At 51.5% G+C, this 22,877-nt stretch overlaps 1 protein-coding gene across 1 annotated transcript in view; it reads left to right on the top strand.

Annotated features, from left to right (window-relative positions):
* Positions 1-3,681: 3,681 nt before the first annotated feature.
* The window catches only part of SH3PXD2B (SH3 and PX domains 2B), a 124,258-nt gene continuing 105,062 nt past the window's right edge, over positions 3,682-22,877 (top strand). The window contains exon 1 of the mRNA XM_025270848.3: positions 3,682-3,901. Within this exon, the coding sequence (XP_025126633.3) occupies positions 3,827-3,901 (75 nt within the window). The 5' untranslated portion in view covers positions 3,682-3,826. The remainder of the gene's footprint in view (positions 3,902-22,877) is intronic.

Below are 22,877 nucleotides of genomic sequence, written 5' to 3'. Positions count from 1 at the left end.
TAGTCTGTGCTGGATGCTGGGGGCATTTGAGACCCACTCCGGCTCCTTGGAAGCTCAGAGTCTGGCAAAGTCATCAGATCTATAAGAAGGCAGTTACAGCCCAGAGTAATGGCTGCAATAGTACACAGCGTTAGCCAGGGGAGGAAGTGATGATGTATCTGGGAGGCAGAGGTTCCTGAAGGAAGTGACATCAAGCCGGGCTTTGAAGGCTGAATAAGAGGTCACCGGCAGACAAGGTGGGGAAATAAATAGTTTATGCCAAGGCATGTTAGTAGGAAAAAACAGAATATGTTTTCTTCTAGAGATGACAAGCCATTTCTCTGGTTGGGATGAGGAAAGTGGAGATGACTAGTGGGAGATGGGAACTTCCCAGGTGGAGCTAGTGATAAAGGTTTGCTAACGCAGGAGATGAAAGAAACACAGTTTCGATCCCTGGGTCGGGAAGATCTCCTGGAGGAGAAATGGCAGCCCACTCCAGCATTCTTGCCTGGAGGGTCCCACAGGCAGAGGAGCCTGGTAGGGAGAGTCCATAGGGTCACAGAGTTCGACATGACTGAGCGACTGAACACACACAGTGGGAGATGAGGCAGGACATGCAATTGGGGCCAAAGAGAGGGTGAGCACTGGGTAGAGTGCATGTAGGTCAAGGCAGAGTCAGGATTAAAATTAGGTTGGGGAGACGTCCCTGGCAGTCCAGTGGTGAGGAATCCACCTTGCAAAGCAGGGGACATGAGTTTGATCCCTGGTTGGGGCAAGTAGGCTCACGCACCACCACCACTGAGCCTGCACGCCATAGCAGAAGGTCCCACACGAGGCAACGAAGACTCTACATTCTGCCACTAATACTTTAAAAAGTTAGGTTTGGCATCTGGATGCAGGTTAAAAGGAGATATTTAGGGGTATCAGATTAGCTAGTAGCAAAATAACAAAAATAAGCTTGCTTTACCCGTATCATCTCATTTAGAGCTCAGAACAAAACTATGTGGTCAGTGGGTCTTCTTATCACATCTTACAGATGCAGAAATGGAGGTATGGAGAGGTCAGGTAACTTGCCCGAAGTCATACGCTTGGTAAGAAGCAGTTGCCAAGGGCTTGGGGAGAAGAAACGGGGAGTTGGTGTTTAAGGGGTACAGAATTTCAGTTTGGGAGCATCAAAAAAGTCCTGGAAGTGTATATATGTCAATTGAGAGAGTTGTTAAAACAGACAGCTGGATCCCATGTGTGAGACAGATAGCTGGTGGGAAGCTGTTGCACAGCACAGGACCTCAGCTCCGTGCTCTGTGATGACCTAGAAGGGGGGATGGCGGGGGTGGGCTGGGAGGGAGGCTCAGGAGGTGACAGATGTGTACATAGAGCTGACTCACGTTGTTGTACAGCAGAAACTAACACAACATTGTAAAGCAATTATCCTCCAATTTTAAAATTAATTTTTTTTTAAGTTCTAGGGATGGATAGTGGTGATGGTTGCACAACAACGTGAATGCACTTAATGCCACAGAGCAGTATGCTTACAAATGGTTCAAATGGTAAATTTCATCTCATGTGCATTTCAGTACAACGGAAGAAAAAGGAAGGGTGGGCGTGGAAGGATGCAGGGATTGTGTCTCTGCTACAGGCAGGTAGGGGGAAGGTGCCTCCTCCAGCCAGGCCTGCCGCAGCGGAGGAGGGGAAGACACTCAGGAGGATGGAGCGCCAGCTCCACTGCGACGGGCGCAACTGAGGACAGGTCTCATTGCCTTTCTGGGAAAACCGAGGAAGCAGGCTGATTCACAGACTTCCTCTAGCGTCTGCCCTCCACGGTTCTGCCTTATTAGGAAGGCTTGGCTCATGCACACCATGAGGCAAAAGGCACAAAAAAGCCAAGCCTTCAACCCACTGGACATTTCCATGTCCTTTGACTTGTAATTGTGATGCAGAAGAAGGTGCCTTACACGAGTTACATCAATGAGGGTCCCACAAAACAAATGTCACCCACAAACTGGGTTACAGAGGAGAGTTTATTGAAGAGTCTGTTTACAAAGTTGTGGGCAGGGTTCGAAGAGCCAAAGAAGGGCGCAATACAGGCAGGACCGTCACCACCCTTGGAGGGAAGGCTGGGAGAGCTGCTAAGGGAAGGTGGCTTTGGTAAGGACAACCCGGCAGGAAGAAAGTTTGGGAAGTGAATTCCCACACCTCTCTCTCCTCCTGCCCTCAGTCTCTTGCCAAGCCACCCCTCTATTCACCCAGCCCAACACGAAGCCAAAGGACAGGGAACCCATCAGTGAAATCCGTACCAGTCAGCCTCCAGGGTCAGAGCGGGGTGGTAAAACCTGGCAAGAAAGTCAGAGAGGCAAGGGGTGGCACAGAGCTAAAGGGAAACGGTACTGAAATGTCTAGCGGCCTGGCCAGGGCTGCTGAGAAGCATCTGCTCTGAATGACCCCCACCCACTTTCAAAGGCTGACCTTGGACCCAGGGTGGTAAGGAGCCCTGGGCTCTCACAGGCCCGGAAAGGAGCTGTGTGGTTTTTTGTACCTGCTTACTACTTACTATATGGGAACATTGGCCAGGAGCCTGAACTTCCCATCCCTGCACTGTGTACGCTCATTCAGACGGTCTGTTCAGTCAACATCTCCTGAAAATGACTCACTGCGGAGACAGGGCTGGGAGGCACTGGATAAAGAAATGTGGGGCGGCCCCAGGCACCCTCAGCTTCAACCCGTGAATTGTGCCTAGGGCTGGCCGGTGACAGGGTCTCTCCCCTAGCTCTGTGACTCCAGAGGTTGCTCTCATTTGCCTTCTCGGAGTGTGAGTACTCTTTGCAATCCTATGGACTGCAGCCCGCCAGGCTCCTCTGTCCATGGGATTCTCCAGGCAAGAATACTGGAGTGGGTTGCCATTTCCTCCTCCAGGAGGTCTTCCCGACCCAGGGATGGAACCTGAGTCCACCGGTGCACCTGGGAAGCCCACCTCCTCTATAATATGAGTCAACCACTTTTTCCCCCCACAGTTGGCCTGAGAATTCAAAGAGAAATTATTTTTTACAAAACAGGAGGCACTGGGCCAGGTATGGAGTAAGTGCCCCAAATTTGGGAATCGGTGTTCTTGTTAAAAAGCATCCACTGCGTCTCCCCCATTCACCACCCTCTTGCTCGGTTTTGCTGCTGTTCTTGTCATTATACCACACTTGCATATTGGGGGTGGGGGGCTCTTTTCTTGCTCCTCCTTGAATACCCATGGCTTTGGGCTGAGCTGACAATTACTAATATTTATAGTGTACTGACACGCGCTTAATCCTGAAGACAGCCCCGCTTCGAAGGCAGCAGTACTAGGCCCATTTTATAGATGAAGAAATTGAGCCCAGAGAGGTTAAGCCACTTGCCCAAGGTCACAGTCGAAGAGCAGCAGAGCCCGGCCCTCAAATCCGGCGCCAGACCGCGGCTACCACAAGGGGTGAGGGAGGGAACGAAGCCACCAGTCAATCATGATCGCAGGGCGGACGCGCGCCCGTCCCCTCCCCGACCGCGGGGGCGCAGCGCCGGGACAAAGGCCCCGCGGCGGCCGGACGTCGGCCAGCCGGGTCCGCGCGGGGGGCGGGAGCGGGGGGCCGGAGCGGGGGGCCGGGCCCTTTAAGCTGGGCGGGCCGGCAGCGCGGGGGGCGGGCCGGGGGCGGGCCGGGGGCGGGCGGCGGCGGCCCGGCCGGAGGGCGAGCGGAGCGAAGGGCGGCGGCGGCGGCGGCAGCTCGCGCTCGGCCCGGGCTCCCGATCGCGACCGGTCCCTGGTTCCCGGCCCGCGGCGGCGCGCCCCCGTAACCCCTGCGCCCGCCCCCGGCCCCGCGGAGGAGCGGCCATGCCGCCGCGGCGCAGCATCGTGGAGGTGAAGGTGCTAGACGTGCAGAAGCGGCGGGTGCCCAACAAGCATTATGTGAGTGCCTCGCGGCCCCACGCCCCCTCGAGCCCGGGCCCCGTCGGAGGCGGCCGGGAGCCCCCCAGCTCTGAAAACTTCTGCCTCCTGCTCTTTCTCCCCCACCGCCCCTGCGCTCCCCCGCCGCCCTGCTGCTGCGCGGCCCGGGTCTCTCCCGGCTCCTCCCTCTCCCCCTCCCCCTCCTCCCTTTTGCCCTGTTCAGATCCTCCACCCAGTGCTCGGGCATCGCCCCTCATCGCCTCTTTGCGTGTCATCTCCCCCTTTCCCTCTCTCTCTTGTCCCCCACTAGTCCCTCCCTTTCCATCCGTGGAGAAGTCTGGCCCCAGCCGGTGTAGGGAACGAGAGGCTGAGAGAGAGGCGCCTGTTTCTCAGGCCGCCTGCCCTGTCCCTCGTTGTCCGGAGGCGCTCAGACCCTCAGTGCCCAGCCACAGGTAGCCCTGCCGGGGATCGCCAGGTTGGCCCCGTCCTTCTGGAAGAGGCAGCCTGAAATCTCTGAGGATGGATCCTTTCAGTGCCTGCACCACGAAAAGGTGTTTTGTTTTTTTTTCCCCCCCCTTCTCTCCAAAAACTTCTGTTTAAAAATGTATGAAAGTTTTTTCCTGGTATCTCCCTGGCAAAATGAGAACTTGTTTAGAGCTGGCGGGGACTTGAGAAAATGGGCCGGTGTCCTCATTTTGCAGATGAGAAGGCTGAGACTCTGGGAGGCATTGGGTTCTGGAACAAGGCTGAGCTGCATTTGGTTTTTCTCTGCTTCTGGAAGATGTGCCTGGAGTAGACGGTGACCCCCCCACCCCCACCCCAGTTGGGAATGGATTCCCTCACCAGCCTAGGAGCTCAATCTGTGGGTTTGGAGGACCTTAGAGGTTCTAGATAGGAGGCTAGTGGGGCTGGGGGGGTGTTGGGCCCTGGGGAGGCCTCTCTGCAGGAGGGAAGGGGCTCTGGTGTCTCTGGCGGTGAGAAGGGGGCAGTGGCAGCGCCTAGTTGCAGAGAAGTTAACCGGGAAGGGAAAAAAGAGCAAGAGGGAGGGAAAAAAATCCTAACAAAGAAGTGTAGAACAATAAAGAACAAGGGGCGTTGGCTGGCTAAATTCAGCTCCTTGACATCTCGGCAAGTCCTCTTTGGGTCTCTTGTCTTAAGAGGCTCCTTCTTTTAAGATAGATCTACATGCCCTCCACAGATAGTCTACACAATTCTGAAAGGAGATAGCGGGGAATCCACTCTGCACTCCCTACAGAAAGGCTGTGCTGTGTGAGCCTGTATTGTTATTGGCTGGGCAGCCAGTTATTCAAGCCTTAGCCAGGCGGTGGGAAGCTATTTCCTGGACCTGTGGCATCTTTAAATAGAGTGAAGTTTCCCTTGATTCCAAAGCTAGGTTAAACTGTCTTTTTTTTAATCCCTTATTTATTTATTTTTAACTGTTTCAAATGCTGCCAAGTCTTGGTTTCTTGTTTGAGCTTGTTGACTGCGTAACTGAGTTGCCTCTTTGGTATACAGACAGTTTTTACCAACTTGGCAACAGGAGGAAGTCTGAAAGCCCCCATGCTGCCTCCCCCCAGATCCGTGAGCCACCAAGAACTGGGCGTCATCGTCCACGCTCCTGTCCTCTCCTATCACGTCAGGTGCAGGTTCTTAATTAAGCCCACTTGACAGATGAGAAAACTAAGGCTCAGAAAGGTGAGGCCCTATGCCTGAGGTCACAATCAGGGCGAAAGCGGGAATGTAAACCCAAGTCTGTTCAACACCAGAAAGTGTTTTCCACCAGGCCACACCATTTTGCAGATTTCATGCCCCATAGTTTCCCTAAGCAGACTCCCCTCAAAGACTAGGAAATCTGCCATCATTTGTGATCACTCTGAGGCTTTTCATTCTCTGCTTAGATCCCTCCCTACCAGTTTTTTGGAGGTTCTGCAGCTCTGAAGGGCATCTTTCTAAGCCTTCAACCACTTTTTAGGGGCCCCTTCAGATAAATCTCTACATATTAACATGGATTTCAGTTTAAATCTTGGCATCACAAGTTGCTAGCTGTGTGACCTGGGTTTCCTCATCTGTAAAATGGGAGTAATGGTGCCCACTTCTTAGGGGGAGAGACCTTGTGACTGGCAGGGTTGACATTCCATAACCGCTAGCCGCCTGCCTCCCTGCCCCGTGGTATCCATGTCACTCTGGTTGGGAACGTGCCGACGTCATGTGAGGAGGATTTCACCGAGAATTTGTTTTTCTGCATGTGGGTTTAGTCACTCTTGTAATTCAAAAGGGCCCCCTCCCTTCCAGCCAGGCTTTTGGGTTTATCAGATGAAGAGGGGTAGCGAGTTGAACTGAAGCCTGAGTCATCCACAGGAACAGAGAAAATTAAGTGCCTTGATGGCAAGAAACCCACCAGAAATTGCCAGTGATCCCCACTCGTTCTCCAGTCATACCTGCCTCCTCCACTCTGGGAACTGGGATGGAGGTAGCTGTTGGCATGAGCCTGAACTTTCTCCCCACGTAGTGTCCCCTTATCTGCAGCTGGCCCAGCCGCTCTGGAGAGAGAGCATGAGCAGGGGAGTTGGCCCGTCGCGGGCTCTGCCACTTCCTGCTGTGCCACCTTGGGCTGCTGTACCTCTGTTTACCTCTCTGAGCCCCACCTTCTATATCTGCAGATTGTAAATACTGCTTTCCTCCAGAGCAGAATTTCTAAACCTTCACACTGTCGATACTTGGGGCCAGATCATTCTTTGTTATTGGGGGCTGGTCCTGTGCATTGTAGGATGTTCAGCAGCATCTCTAGTTTCCACCCCCTAGATGCCCCCCATAGAGTGTCCCCCTCCCTAATTATACCAAAAATGTCCAAAATGTCCCCACACATGTCCCCCAACCTCTAACCCCCTGCTCCAATGACTCCATGAGAATATACAAGTCAGTTACGGAGGGTTCCCCACCACCTGCTCCCCATTTGCAGCTACTTTGATCTCCTCTGCTCATAGCTTGGTTGCCTGAGAAAGAAAAAGTCATAGATGCTGTAGCTCTCCAGCTGCACCTGGAGCTTAGGGCTGCCCATCAGGACTGGGCTACTTGTTCCACTTGAAATGGCATCTTCTCCATAATCAAGGTGGCATCTTTATCAGGCCTGGTCCTAGCCTCCTTCACCTTGTGGGCAGAGACATCATCAGTGGGCCCAAGGGCACAGCCATAGGCCACATTTGGAGAATTCAGGGACAGAAGCTCCCAGGGCCTCTGAGATCCCAATGGATGGGTAGGGATTATTGTTGCCAATAATATCAACAGTATTATCATTTGGAGAGGACTTCCCTGGAGCCACTGCCCTCTGTCTGTTGGCCTTTCTCTGCTGGCATCTATCCAGGCTTTCTGAATGAATGGAAAGGGGGCTTTCACGTGTGACACCCTGAGAGACCCTCCCAGCAAGGTTATCTTCCAGCTTGAGGGGAGAAGGATGTGCTCCCTGTAGGTTTTGCAGGTTTTATTTGAATTGCCCCAGTTCCAGCACTGGAGAGGGATATACAGAAGCCTTGGGGTTCAGAAAAAAGTCTCTGTTAGCAGGGGCCAGGAGACACTAGCTTGCTCTGTCTTGAAATCTTTAGATGTTAAGAAGAACAACATGCTAGGAGTAGTTATAGAAGCAATAATCTTAATAGCTGAAATTTAATTTGTTGTTGTGGGCCAGGCATTAGATGAGCTCTCTGTGTGTTCATATTTAGTCATAAGAGTGGTCCTTTTAAATAAGTACGTTTCTATTATCAGATCAGATCAGATCAGTCGCTCAGTCGTGTCCAACTCTTTGCGACCCCATGAATCGCAGCACGCCAGGCCTCCCTGTCCATCACCAATTCCCAGAGTTCACTGAGACTCACATCCATCGAGTCAGTGATGCCATCCAGCCATCTCATCCTCTGTTGTCCCCTTCTCCTCTTGCCCCCTATCCCTCCCAGCATCAGAGTCTTGTCCAATGAGTCAACTCTTCGCATGAGGTGGCCAAAGTACTGGAGTTTCAGCTTTAGCATCATTCCTTCCAAAGAAATCCCAGGGCTGATCTCCTTCAGAATGGATTTCTATTATACTCATACATAATTTTAAATATACAGATACATGGAATAAGTTAAATATCTGTCTACCATCCAGCTGTCAGATCTTTACATTTTGCCGTAGTCAAGTCATTTTTATTTTTTAAGAAATAAAATCTTGCAGCTGCAAAGCCTCCTGCGCATTCATCCCAACAAGCTCCCCTATAAAACAAATCACAGTATCCTACATTTGGAGCTTGTCGTTCCCGTGCACACTTTAAAAATAACCAACAGACATGATTTGTTTAATTCACTAGCTTTATTGAGGTATGATTTACATACCATAAATTTACCCATTATAAGTATACAGTTGGCTTATTTTTAAAGAAATGTATAGAGCTGTGCAGCCATCATCTCAATCCAGCTTTATCATATTCCCATCACCCCCAGAAAGATCCCTTGTGCCCTGTGGCAATCACTCCCCTTGCCACCTAGGTCCCGTGTACCTTTTAATTCTTACCTTTTCAGCACTCCCCAGGATCTTATAGGGAAAGTTTTAAAAACTGTACAAAAACATACTTTTGCAATCTATGTTGGTATATGGAGCTCCAGTTCATTTCAACTGCTGCTTCATATTCCATTTATGAATATGTTTGTGTTGGTTCATGCTTCTGGAGGAGACTTTTAGAATGCTTTCTCTTAGCTGCTTTGTACATACAGCTCAGTATGGGTCAGACCCAAGGCTCAGACCCAGCTTACTGGGTCTTGGGCTTTGTGCATTTTCAGCTGTGCATTCAGTATCCCTGGGAGCGGTGTTTGTATGCCTCTTTGCTCTGGGTCCTTGCTAACACTCTGAATTGTCAGATTTCTTGTTGCTGTGGCTTAGTTGTATCTGACTCTTTGTGACCCCATGGACTGCAGCATGCCACGGTCTGTGTCCTTCACTATCCCCTGGAGTTTGCTCAGATTCATGTCCATTGAGGCAGTGTTGCTATCTAATCATATCATCCTCTGCTGCCTGCTTCTCCTCCTGGCTTCAATCTTTCCCAGCATCAGGGTCTTTTCCAATGAGTCAGCTTTTCGAATCAGGTGGCCAAAGTATTGGAGCTTCAGCTTCAGCATCAGTCCTTCCAGTGAATATTCAGGGTTGATTTCCTTTAGCATTCACTGGTTTGATCTCCTTACCATCCAAGGGACTCTAAAGAGTCTTCTCCAGCCCCATGATTCAAAAGTATCAGTTTGGTGCTCAGCCTTTCTGGTCCAACTCTCACATCCCCTACATGACTTTTTAGTGGGTACAGAATAGTATCTCATAGCAGTGTGTGTTTGCATTTCCCTGCTCGCTAGTAAAATTAAGCATCTTTTCACACCCTTCTCAGCCATTTGAGTTTCGTCTTCTGTGAATTAATTGCTTGTTTTATCTTTTGTCCCCTTTTTCAGTATATTGAGTTATTGGTTTTCTGTTAATTTATAGGATTTATTTATACACCTGGGATCCTGGTCCTTCATTAGTGTTCCTGTTTTCCCCTTGAAACCAGAGGTTCAGAGTGGTACAGGCACATACCTGAGGTCACGCAGCAAAGCGTGGCAGGATGGGGATTGATGTATGTGTGCTCAGCAGCCCTGTGATCCCACCCCTGAGCCAAGTGACCTTGGGTGGCTCATTTAAGCCTCCAGGCCCAGCTTCTGCACCCTGGCCCTTCCTTGTCTCACTGCCCGCCCAGCCTGGATGGACGACACACAAGCTGCCGCCAGCCCTTAGTCATGCTAACCCCAGGAAAGCTCCAGGTTGATTGTGCCCCTGGAGTGATGGGTTGGCAGACCCTGTGCTCCTGGCTTTGAGACCTCCCGCCTCACTTGCCATGCTCTAAGAGCCAAGGGTCTCTCCTCTGAGCAGCTGACTTTTGCAGGATGGATCATGCCCATATGAGGCATTATCAGCATTCTTGTTTCAGTCTATGGGAGGCCACTGGCTGGCAGGCTCAGTGGTCTGGAACGAACTGTGAATCTGCTGCCCAAATTAGCTACATTCTGTTTTCCAGCCTCCCCCGCCCCTCCCCCCCAGACATCCTGGCACCCCATTTTGCAGAAACATGCAGGGCAGGCCAACAAACTTGAGTGAAAAGAACTTGGGCGTCAGAGACAAACATTTCTGCCTTCAAATTCTGCATGATCTTGGGTGACTCACTCAACCCCAAGCCTTAGATTCTGTATGTGTAAGATGGGGACAGTGTCACCCTTCTAGAATGATTGTGTGCTTGTTTAGATAATGTATGCACTGATCTGTTCTCCATTCCTCCTGCGGAGGGATCACTGCCAGCTCCTAGCACATTTCTTATGGCTGCACCATTGCTTCGTGAAGGAAGGACCTGACTCTGAGTTCTCTTCATGAGCTCCTAACCTGGGTGACCTCGCACAGCAGCTCCCCGAGGGTCTGTAAAATAGGAGCAGTAATGGTGCTTACCTACAGGGACTTGGTACTCCTCACACACTGCTGAGCCTGATGCCTCCTGTAGAAAAGGCACTCAATCATTGGCCATCATGAAAACTACAGTTAATGATAGTCATTGCCATGATCCACCTCTCTGCCTCTCTCCTGCCTACTGCCCTGGGGGCCTGCGAGTGTTTTCTCTACTCCGGGTGCTGCCACAGAAAGGGCACTTGCTGTCCTGGGAGAGGCCCATGAGCGAGGCAGAGCCCACCTGCCTTCCGTATAGGTGGGTTCTGCGCCCTGTCTGTGGCACAGAGTTAGTGCCCTCAGGAGACATTAAGGCCCCTCGGGTAGGTTTGATTTGTTTGTTTGTTTGTTTCATTGGCTGTTGGCCTTGTCAGCCATGCTCTGCCATCCTGCTCGCTCTGGTCCATGGCTGCAAGGAGCCAGGCCCCTCACCTCACCTGCCAGGTCATCCTCATCCTGCCAGTCTTATACTCTGGACCCCTGCACTTATCTGAAGATCCAAGAGGGTGAGGCTGTCATATCTTCATATTTACTTAAATGTCACTTTAGTTCAGACTTTGAATCAGTGCCATTCCTTGCTTCTGGTAAGCAAAGAAAGTGCACCGAATGGCCTGGGTTCAAATCCCGGTCCGGCCACCTCCCAACAGTGTGACTTCAGACAGATTACTTACCTTTTCTGCACCTCATCTCTGTTTCCTCATCTGTAAAGTGGGAATAATAATGGTGGTTCCAATTTCATTATGAGGACGGAATGGTCCTGGCACACAGTAAGGGCTTAATAGCTCTGAGCTATATTAGGAGTGTACACACTTGGTATCATTTATGATAGTAAAAGTTGGAAACCACTTAAACACCCATCAGTAGAGAATAAGATAAATAAAACACACTATAACCTTGAGCTACAAAGAGCTAGAATACCATCGAGATGGCAAAAATGTGTTCCATCTTCTGTCACGGGAATGTAAAATAGTAAAAGCAGGTGGCAAAACCACGTGCTCAGGCTGACTCCCACCTGGTTACAAATGAAAGCTGAAAAGATGCGTCGGTGAAAGCACAGAAGCATAGCTGATGAAATATATGTCACTTTCTTTTTGCTCATCTGTGCATTTCTCTGTTTTCCAAATGTTCTGCGAAGAACCCATATTCCTGTTTTTAGTTAAAAATTTAAAAAACAGCAAGTGCTCACTTTAAAAGAGAAGCAGTGCCAGGCCATGGCGGCTCCAGCCAGGTTCCCACATCCCCGCCCCGCTGTCCTGTCCTGAAGCCACAGAGTTCTCCAGCTCCTCCGAGAGCCTGTACTCTGCAGACAGGCTCTGGCCTCTGAGACTCTCCCCGGACTCGTACCGCGGAGTCGGGGCTCTGGGTATGGCTTTCCCATCCTTGAGCCCAAGAAGTGGCAAGAGATGAGTTCACAGTTGCAAGAGGGAAGAAAGTCCAGAGCAGATGCTTTGAAATGCTCCTTGCTCGGGGGCCAGGCCCTCTCCCCACCAGTTGGCTAGTGGGGGGAGCTGCTGCAGCTCCTCAGGGGCTCTTATATCGGTAGTGCTTATATTGGACTAGGTTGGAAGGGTCTGCACCATGAGGTCATAGGGGCACCAGAAAGGTCATTCAGGTTAGAGGTGTGCCCCCACACCCACTCCCCTGGACGGATCGTCCATTGGCTTGTCACCCATCCGGAGGTGTACAGGCAGCATCACACAACCGAGTCATCACGGCCAAAAAGGCCTAGCGGACTGCTCCATGCACGGACACTCGTATCCTGTTGCAAGTCGTCCATGCTTTTTTCCGTGAAGAAAGAGCTCTGGGGAGGCGAAAGGTCTTACTTGGTGGTGTGACTCCGTTTTCTCCTTCCCCTGGGAGGCCAGGACCAGCTGCAGGTTACTGCAGCTATGAGAAAGGCAGCCGCCAACTGAGCGTCCTGTCAGCCTGGCGAGCGCGAGGCTGAGGCGTGCACGCCCTGGCCCACGGCGAGGAGGCCTCTTCGGGAGGCTGGGAGGGTGCGCGAGCGTCTGCACCGAGACTGGGCCCGGGGCTTGTTCTGTTCTTCACTCACTCTGGGACCTCAGCCTTCTCCTCTGGGAAATGGGCGGCTTTGGCGGGGAAGTTGCATGAGCGTTTGTGCAGAGTGCCTGAGGGCGCTGCTGGCACGGCTGTACCTTGGTGCTTCCTGGCCTGGGGTTGTGCCCAGAAACTGGGGCCTTGGGGTTCCTCTCAAGCTCTTGTCAGTGGGGTCACCCAGACCAGGGTGTAGCTGGTATCCCTGCCCTCTGCTGGTTTGTGGGGACTGGCTGATGCGATAGATGGGAGGCCTGGGGTCTCCCACCTGTCGGCCCGTGGGGAGGCGCTGGAGCCGCTCCTCAGGGGCTCTACCAGGAGCCCACAGGCCCGAGCTTTGCTGGAAGCCATCCTCCTTTGGACCATTTTCCAGGCTACAGGTGTTCTCTCCTCGTACTTGCTGGCCCAGGTGCAGACCTGCAGACAGGAGATGAACCCAAGCCTGGGGCCTTTTTCATGTAGCGAAGGGACAAGGGACCAGAGGTGCATCTACTGTGTGCGCGCGCGCACGTGTGTGTGTGTGTGTGTGTGTGTGTGCGCGCGTTTAGCGGGTGGGGAGGCAGAGCTCTCCTGCCAGCTTTTGCAGGCCTCTCTCCGGCTGTCCCAGAGCCTAGGGCTGCCAAATTTACCAAAGAAAATACAGGATGCCCAGGGAAATTTAAATTTCAGATAAACATACAAAATTTGGGACATACTTATACTAAAAAATCATTCATTATTTATTTGAAATTCAAATTTCCCTGGGCATCCTGTGCTTGATCTGGCAAGACTGCTAAAACTACCACTTTCAATAAGACAACTACCAAGAAACGATCATACTTCGTGATCCTGACAGTTCTTAAGAATCCACTGAACACAGGTAAATCCCTTCAGGGGCCAGGCACTTGAGCAAAGAGATGACACCCAGGTGTGCAAAGCGGGGATTCAGACCTCAGGGAGGCCAGTGTCCTGAGCGATAGATGGATGGCAGTTTAGGACTAGTCTGGCACTGAGGAATGAGCAGGGGCCTGTGCCCCTGGATTCTGGGAAGCTGGACTTGGAGGAGGCAGCACGGTGCCCAAGGCTGCTCACACGCCATAGGAGAGATGCTGCCGAGTGGCGAAGGGTAAAGGGCTTCAGGCACAGAGGACAGAGGACAAGGAAGCAGCAGCCCTGGCATCTGGCATGTTTGCAAAAAGCAGGAGAGGTTTGAGTGATGGAGATGGAGCTTGATGGGTGGCTGGGGGCCCCAAGGGTCTGGGGGCTTCTGACTGGGCCAAAACCCACAGAAGAATAAAAGCAAAGGGGACTCCCTGACAGTCCAGTGGTTAAGGCTCCACCCTATTGCTGCCGGGGGCCTGAGTTCAATCCCTGGTTGGGGAACTAAATTCCCACAAGCCACATGGTGCAGCCTAAATAAATACACATAGACTCTACCTTCAAGAAGGCCTTGCCCCGCTCCTCTCACTACCCCCACCTCCCACACACACATACACACACACACACAAGCCAGTGCTCAGAATCAGAGATGTCCCAAATGAAAGTTGCTGGAGAGGTCAGGAGGAGCTGAGACTCAAGGACACTCCCCCAGCTTGATGGGTGGGGGGCACACCTTTCACAGGAGAATGGAAGGGGCAGGCACACAACAAACCTGGGAGGCTAGAGGGAGAGAACACCTGTGCACAGGAGGACTGGACACCTGTGCACAGGAGGACTGGACACCTGTGCACAGGAGGACTGGACACCTGTGCACAGAGGGACTGGGCACCTGTGCACAGAGGGACTGGGCACCTGTGCACAGGGGGACTGGACACCTGTCCACAAGAGGACTGGACACCTGTCCACAGGAGGACTGTGTGCAGACAGGAGAGATGAAGTCAGAGAGGGAGTGGAGGATGGGAAACAGAGGGGTCTGTGAAAGCCAGCATGGCTTCCCTGGCAGCTCAGCAGTAAAGAATCCCCCTGTGGTGCAGGAGACATGGGTTCCATCCTTGGGTCAGGAAGATCCCCTGGAGATGGGGATGCAACCCACTCCACTATTCTTGCCTGGAAAATCCCATGGACAGAGGAGCCTGGCAGGCTACAGTCCATGGGGTCACAAGTTGGACATGGCTTAGCAACTAAACCACCACCACCAACACCATGAAAGCCAGTATTCTGAAATTCCTACTGGGATTAAATAACTCCGGATTGGTTTGGTTCTCAAGACTTAATAATTACTTATTGTTGTTATTATTGAACAGCTTTCATTTACTCAAGTGCTTATTATATGCTCAAAAGCTTTTCATGCTTTATGTTGCAGAATCTGAGCAGCAGTTCTGTGAGATAAGGAGTATTACTCAGGATTCTTGGGTAGCAAGTGACAGAAATGAACCTAGCTAACGTAAGCCAGAGGAAATGTATTGGATAAATGGCTCTGGCAGAACTGGCTTAGCCCCCAGTCACAGACAGGACCTGGCCAGCTGGGGCCATCCAGGGAGTTGAAACTGCCAACAGGCATCAGCATCATGAGAAGCAGGCACCTGCTCCATCCCTCGGTCCAAGTGGCCGCTCATGAGTCCAGTTCCAGGGAGAGAGAAACTGATTGGCCCAGCCGGATCACCTGACCCTCCTTTGGTTAGGAAGGGCGAGGAGCTGTGATAGACCAGCCCACTGAAACTGCCGGTAGTTGTTGTAGGGGACTTAGGGTGCTGTGTTGCTGGAAGAAGTGGGGCATGGCACCCGAATGGGTGGAAACAACAGATGTCTGCTACGCAGGCACTGTTACTAGCCCATTTCACAAATATGGAAACTGAGGCTCAGATGAAGTACTTTGCCCAGGATCACACTTGGCTCTGCTGCCTGTCACTGAATGTAAAGAATGGTGCACTCAACTCGCCACCACCTCCACCCCTCAGACTTGCCTTTAAAGCACATAAGGATAGGATTTTCTGTTCTGCTTAATTAGGCAGAATTGCAGGGACCCCCCTGCCTGCTCCACTGAGAAAGAAAGCCAGAAGCCCACACAGTGGCGTCACCGTTTCCTCCTTCCCGGCCAAGGTGTGGATCAGCAGCGGGGGCGCTGGGCCATCCTTGGCTGCCGGTCAGTTGCACAGATGTGGTTTATTGTCTGCCGCGGGCCAGGCCTGGCCCCAAGCCAAAGAGAGGCTGAGATGACCAGGCAGCCTTTGTCCTCACAGAGGTCACCCTCTGTTTAGACCATGTCCCTACGACGTAAGGGCTGTGGTGGGGCCTGCTATAGGGCCATGGGGACAGGGCAAGGGGCCGAGGCCTGGCTTGCCCGTGCCCTGCTAGAGAGGCGGCATTCTGAGCTGGGGTCCACAGGAGATGGGTGTTCCCGGACAAGGAGAGCCAGCTAGCAGAGTTCTTAATACGGGTAGAATTTGGAGGGTCCTTGAACTTCGAAGGGGGAGGAGTACACCTTTATCATCAATAACCTCCAATAGCCATTTAGCATTGCTTTCCTTTCTGAAGACAGCGAGCCTTGGATATTCACTAATGCCTGCGCCTTTGTCACAGGTGGACATTCACAGGTACTCCCGCTCACTTTACAGGCGTCTCGTGGGCCCCAGTAGATCGTTTACACTTACCCCTGCTTCAGAACCATGGTGCTCTTTGACTACTGCTGGATTTTGTTACTTATTGCATTAATAAATTGTATGTCTATTCATTGTCTTTTTGAAACATTTTTATTCAGTATTAGTTTCATTTGGAATGTTACATGCTTTATTCATTTTTAAGTTATTTTGAGAAGGGGACCATAGATACCATCAGATTGCCAAGGGCCTCCATGGCACATATACACAAAAAGATGAAAGGCTTCTGGGTAGAAGTGTCAGAGTTGGTCTTGGGAGTCAGGCAGCAATTTGACCTGGCCCTGCTAGTGAGTGGCTGAGTGTGTGACCTTCGTAAGTGACGTGACTTCTTTGTGCCTCTAGTTTTTCATCTTTAAAATGAGGGTAAGAATAGTTCCTACTGTGGGTTATTTCCTGTAAAGGGTTTAGAGCAGTGCCCAGGACATAAAGTACTGAATAGTTACCTGTTAGTATTATATTTCTCATCAGCAGCATCCCCTAACGAATGATGTGCATTTTTAATAAGCAACCTTGGACGATGTGACATGGGTGGTCTGGAATGACCTCACCTTGAGAAACAGTCTCTAAATGGACACACCCCCTCCTAAGATTTAAAAGCAGCATTCCCTGAAGATGTATGTATTCGGATGTTTAGCAGTGTAGTGATTAAAATAATATTGAAAATAACATCAGTGCTTATCAGAGGCATGATTAAATAAATGGACTACTGAAGATCCTTCAAAAATTTTTCTCAAAGAATTTTTAATGAAATACGGACTCACTCACCATGTAACACAAGTGAAAAAGATCATATATACAATGTGATCTTAATTTCATAAACTAACGTATAGAAAAAGGATCTGGGGAGAAATATGCCCAAAGCTTCATTTCTGGTGGTAGAAACATGCATGCTTGTTAAGACCTCAGACTCTGCCATCAGACTTCATTACCAGCTGGATGGAACAGGTTACTTCACACACTGGGTCTTACTTTCCACCACTGCTGAGTGGAAACAGTAATGCAGTGTAGCCTCGTAGGAAACACGTTGGAGACCACTGGTGGTTGTGAGCAATTACATTGTTTTGCATTGTGTTATATTTTTATATATTATCCCAGGTGTTTCTAGAGGGGAGAGGACTGGGTTAGGACCAGAGTCAGGAAAGTGTCCTGAAGGGAGGGAGAAGGAGGGACCCCGCTTCCCCTGCTCCGTTTTTTCTGTCTCATAGACTTGTATATGAAGCCCCAGAAGCTGGTGAAAAACTCCACATAGGGGTTCACATCAAGGCTAGGAGGAATAATCTGCTGGGTGAGGAGACCAGCAGGGCACAGGTACAGGGGTGACCAAGGAACCCACAGAACCTGACCTTTGGGAACCACATGCAGTTTCATGCAGGAAAAGGGGCTCCTTGGATGTGCAAAGTTTGGTACCCACTTATGCAGCCTCCCCTCCTTTATCTGGGGTGAGAATCCCTAATCCTCTTCTGATACCCCTAATAGATGGCTGTCCCCAGGGTTTGAGAGCTCAGTCCCTCTACATTCTCATCTGTTTCTTTTCTCCCTCATGCCCTCAAGCCCAGGGGGATAGGAAGATGGAGCTGCACTTACATGGAGGGGGCAGATGTTTAGGGAGTACCCTAGACCATCTTAGTTGGCCTGTATCTACCTGTCACCCAACCAGGGCATTCAGCTTAGATGCTTCCTAGTGGACCAAGCCCGTCTCGGTGCTCATACTTTGGGTCTAGTTGTCTGTTAACTTGTCTCCTCTCCACTAGGCCCTGAGTCCCTCACAGTCCAGGACCTGACCCAGAACAAGTCAGTTCTTGTTCTTTCAATGAACCCTCTTAGTCCCAAGGTCCCATGACTCTAGGGTGATGGCCATGGATGGCATCCTTCAACTGAGGCAGAGTCAGATGCCTTGTGTTGACCCGCTCCTGCCACCAGACCGAGCATTGTGTCATAGTGGATAAGGCACAGGCCTTGGAGGCAGCCAGGCCTGGGTGTAAATCCTGGCTTTATTACTTTCTGCCTGTGCGGTTTAGGGTTTGTTACTTAACCTCTCAGAACCTCAGTATCTTCTTCATCTTTAAATAGAGGAGTCATACCAGTAAGTGACACATAGCAAACCCTCAAGAGTCCAGTGGACACGGATGGAATACTTTAACCCCTTGGGATGCTACAAGGTCGAACCATATGAAATTGCCAGCTTTTGACTTAACATATGGCAATTTCACTTAGTTCAACCTAATAATCGAGTTTGATTTGGGCCTACGGAACCCACTCTGCTTGCACGGCAGGGGATTAGGGGCCACCACTCTACCAGGCATCTTATCAACATTATCCCATTTACACTTTACAACAGCCCTGAGAGACAGGTAGTACTCTTCCAGTCATCCCTTGGGGGGCTGGTTCCAAGGCTCTTGTGGATACCAAAATCCATGGATTCTGGAGTCCCTTATATACAGTGGCATAGTGTTTGCACATAACCTTGTTCAGTTCCGTTCAGTTCAGTCGCTCAGCCGTGTCCGACTCTGCGACCCCATGAACCGCAGCACACCAGGCCTTCCTGTCCATCACCAACTCCCAGAGTTTACCTAAACTCATGTCCATTGTGTTGGTGATGCCATCCAACCATCTCATCCTCTGTCGTCCCCTTCTCCTCCTGCCTTCGATCTTTCCCAACATCAGGGTCTTTTCAAATGAGTCAGCTCTTCACATCAGGTGTCTAAAATACTGGAGTTTCAGCTTCAACATCAGCCCTTCCAGTGAACACCCAGGACTGATTTCCTTTAGGATGGACTGATTGGATCTCCTTGCAGTCCCCTTGTGTATCCTCGCAAATACTTTAATCATCTCTAGGTTACTTATAATACCTAATACAATGTAAATGCTATGTAGATAGTTGTAAATACAATGTAAATGCTATGTAAATAGTTGCCAGCAAACAGCAAATTCAAATTTTGGTTTTTTGGAACTTTCTGGATTTTCTTCCTCTTTCTTTTTTAATCTGAGCTTGGTTGAATCCACAAATGCAAAGGGCTAACTGTATTAGCATCCCCACTTACCAGATGGGGAAACTGAGGCTCCTAAGTAGCTTGGTCAAGGAAGTATATAGCCAGGGTTGGAACCCAGGTCTGTCTGTCTGAGTCTGTGGCTGTTTGCTTTGCTGCTGTCTTGAGACGGGGCTGCCTGTCTCCCCATGGAGTGGCAGGAGAGCTCCCAGCGCTCTCTTGGACCCCCTGACCTGGGGGCTGGCAGCTATAGACTGAAACTCCCTGAGCTGCCGCTGTGGGATGCCACCGTTCTTGTTCTGGTTTGGACAGTTGGCTTCTGCAGTTTCTGCTGCAGTGTCTGTAGCTTTGGTTGGGGACTGTAAGGGGCATTATGGAGTCAGACAAACCTGGGTTTGCATTCTGGCCCCCTCCTCAAGCAGCGGTGTGGCTTTGGACCCACCATCAGTTTACCATGCTGTGAAATGGGATGAATGGTAAGCCTCACTCTGTAGGGCTCCTGAGAGCAGAGTGCTGAGGATTTCACAAGTGCTCATTAGTGTTGGTCCTCAGCTGGAGAACCCCTGTGAATCCCTCCAGATTCAGAGCCCCTCCAAGCTCCACCAACAGAATCAGCCCTCCTCCTCCATGCTCCATCAGCGGCTGTAAAGTGCTCCCTGGAGGGCCTGTGGCCTGTGAGAGGATTCTACCACTCTCTTCTCTGCTGAGTACCTGCTGTGTGTCAGGCACTGTGCTGGGCCCTTTAGGTGTGAACCAAGACCCCAGGTAGCGCAGTGGTAAAGAATCTGCCTGCCAGTGCAGGAGATGCGAGAGACTTGGGTTCGATCCCTCAGTCAGGAAGATCTTCTGCAATAGGAAATGGCAACCCATCCAGTATTCTGGCCTGGGGAGCCCCACAGACAGAGGAACCTCGTGGGCTCCAGTCCATGGGGACACAAAGAGTCGGACACAACTGAGCGTGCACTCACCAAGACCCATGTGACCGTGTGTCCCACCATCCTGGTTTATTTCATGGCTATGCCACATGGCACGCAGGAGCTTAGTTCCCTCATCAGGGATTGGACCCGTGCCCAGCCCCCTGCAGTAGAAGCGCAGAATCTTAACCACTGGACCACCAGGGAAGACCCCCACAGCCCTGGTTTAGATCTTAACTCTGTCACGTGCTGGCCGTGAGGCCTCGTGCCAGCCAATGTCCCCACTCCCCATGCCCAGTCAGCCAAGTAAACTGGCCGTTTGGATTCTTTTGCGTTACTCAGTTTCATCCCTGCTGCCTGTGCGCTTGCACACAGTGGGTGCTCCAGGTGGCTACCCAGTTCTCCCTGTAGGAGAGGCGCTGATTTAAAATCTCTCAGCTGCATTTCCTGCATTGCCCCGGGCTCCTCTGAGGCCTGGCAACCTGGGCCATCTCCACGAGCCCTCAGTGCTTGCCCTGGAGGCTTTCCTAGAAAGCTAGCCTTCAGGTTAGTTTCAGCAGAGCCTGGGCTCCGGCTGCCAACACCTCTGCTTGCCATTGGAAAGTTCCCCGTGCCGCTCCGGCCAGATGTGTGCAAGGCCGTGAGCTGGCAGCCAGAGGCCCGGCTGATGCTGCAGACCTGATCCAGCGAGAGTTTCCACCAGCTCCAAGTCTCCATCTAGAAGAACAGAGGGGCCGGGCCCCCCGGCTCTGCAAGTGGGTCATGCCCATCCTCTGGGTGAGACCCCAGCAGTGAGGGAAAGATGGGCTTCAGGGAGGGCAGTTGATTGGATTTCACAGCAAGACATTCCTGACTTTTCCCTTTAACATAGCTTGTTTCAACAGATTTGAGTCAGCCCTGGAGGGGGCCGGGGACAGGCTCAGCCTGAGCCTCTAGGGCCCCATCTCTGACAGAGTTATTAGTGATTGCACTCACAGCTTCCTGTAAGTCAGGCTGTGTGCCAGGACTCTGCCCTGCATTAGCCTGTTGAATCCTTAGCCAACCCTGTAAAGTAGGTATGACTGTTCTGTCCATTTTACAAATAAGAAAATGGAGACTCAGAGTCATGAAGTGACTTGTGAAATCCCACAGCAGCGGTAAGCTATAGAGCCCAGAATCACACCCAGGTACCCAAAAGCCAGTGCCCTTTTTTTTTTAATGGCATTAAAAAGTAGTTGTTAATTTTAATTTTTGATTTATATGCACGCATGCAGGAGAATTCCCTTTTTTGGTATGACATTCTGTTAGCTTTTGTGCGTGTATAGGTTCTCATAACCACCACCCCAGACAGGAAGAATGAGCCCATCACCTCCTAAGAGTCCCCTCGGCTGCCCAGACTCTTGGATGATGTGAAATGCTGCCTCCACCCGCAGTTGGAGTTGCTCCTGTCGCCTGTCCTGAGAGGTCTTGGGGTGAAGTGTGGACCTCTCTCCCAAGGCTGGGCCCTGTGCCTGCATTCTTCTCTGTAACAAAGACGATTCTGTTTCTCGCATGCTTGGCAGTTGAACTGTTCACTCAGCCATTCCAAGAGCATTGTTACCCCAGACTCAGAGCCTTGAATGAGGCCACCTTGATTTATGACCGTGTGGCCCTGTCTTGGCTTTCTCTCATTGTGCCCGCCTGCCTCTCCATCCGCCTGTTGGTCTCCCTGGGCAGTTCCTGAGAGCAGGCGCAGCACAGACTAGGGTGAGCCCGACAGGCCTGGCTTGAGGGTCCCCAGGGGAGTGGGCTGAAGTCGTGTGAACAGATTTCCCAGAAGAACATGTGCTGAGCAAGGGCAGCCCTAGTGGGAACCCAGAGAATGAGGGTCTCCAGGAAGGCTTCCAGGAGGAGGCGACCTCTGCACCGACTCCTAGGAAGTGACGAGTTGCTATACAGGTGAAGGGAGAGAAGATGCTCCCTCCAGAGGCAATGGGAGGCGCAGGGGTCACAGGCAGGGGAGCACCTGGTCAGGTGGGAGTGGGAGGAGGCCCCCTAAAGACCTGACATGCCTTTGTTGTCCTCACTGTCTGAAGGCTCCAGAAGGGTCAGGACTTCTGTCTTCCTGGTTCATGGCCGTATCTCCAGCCTTTGGAAGGGAGCCTGGTACACAGTAGGTGCTCTGTATTTGCTGAATGAATAAATGAACTGAAGTGTTTGTAGCAGAAGAGAGACTCAGTTCTACTTGCACTTTAGAGATAAACTGGACCTGTCTCCCACCTCCCAGCTTGGCGGCCCTCTGCCCGTAGGCACAGTCTGAGACCAGCCTCATCGCCCACCTGAGCATTTACTGTGTGTCCTAGGGGCGAGGAGCATAGTCAGTCCCGAACCAGAACGTTCTATCTGCCGCTAACACCGCAAGCACTTGTATTTGGGCCCCTTTCCAAGCATTCACTTAATTGAAAAGATTGAAAAGAAAAAACCGTGGCTGCCAGCCGCACTCAGTATGTCACTTGCTGTGGCGCCTGAGCTTGGCAATCCTGACTCTGACTCGGGACAGGAAAACGCTGCCTGGGGCCAGGAGAGCCAGGCCTGGCCTTGGGGATCTGGGAGGAGGAGAAGGGACTTAGGAGGCTGAAGGAGCTGGGCTTGAGACTGAGGTCTCCTGCTTCCCAGCTACCTGGCCTTGAGCATGGCAGCATGGCCCTGGGTTTCCACCTCCCCCACCTGAGGGTGGCCCCACCTTCTGACAGGCCTTTCGTGATGATTGACATGATGTTGGTAAAATCCCATGGGCAAAGGAGCCTGGAGGGCTACAGTCCATGAGGTCACAAAAGTGTCGGACACGAGTTAGTGACTAAAGAACCACAAAGTGCCCAGCACAGGGTCAGCATCCAGCAGGTTTCCTGGCATGGATGCTGCTTTTATTTTAGGCCCCCACTCAGCTCGGGAAGATCCCCTGGAGAAGGAAATGGCAACCCACTCCAGTATTCTTGCCTGGAGAATTCCATGGACAGAGGAGCCTGGCGGG

Source organism: Bubalus bubalis, chromosome 19 (genome assembly GCF_019923935.1).
Source record: "Bubalus bubalis isolate 160015118507 breed Murrah chromosome 19, NDDB_SH_1, whole genome shotgun sequence".
Taxonomy (NCBI): domain Eukaryota; kingdom Metazoa; phylum Chordata; class Mammalia; order Artiodactyla; family Bovidae; genus Bubalus; species Bubalus bubalis.
This window is presented reverse-complemented; position numbering and strand designations above follow the sequence as displayed.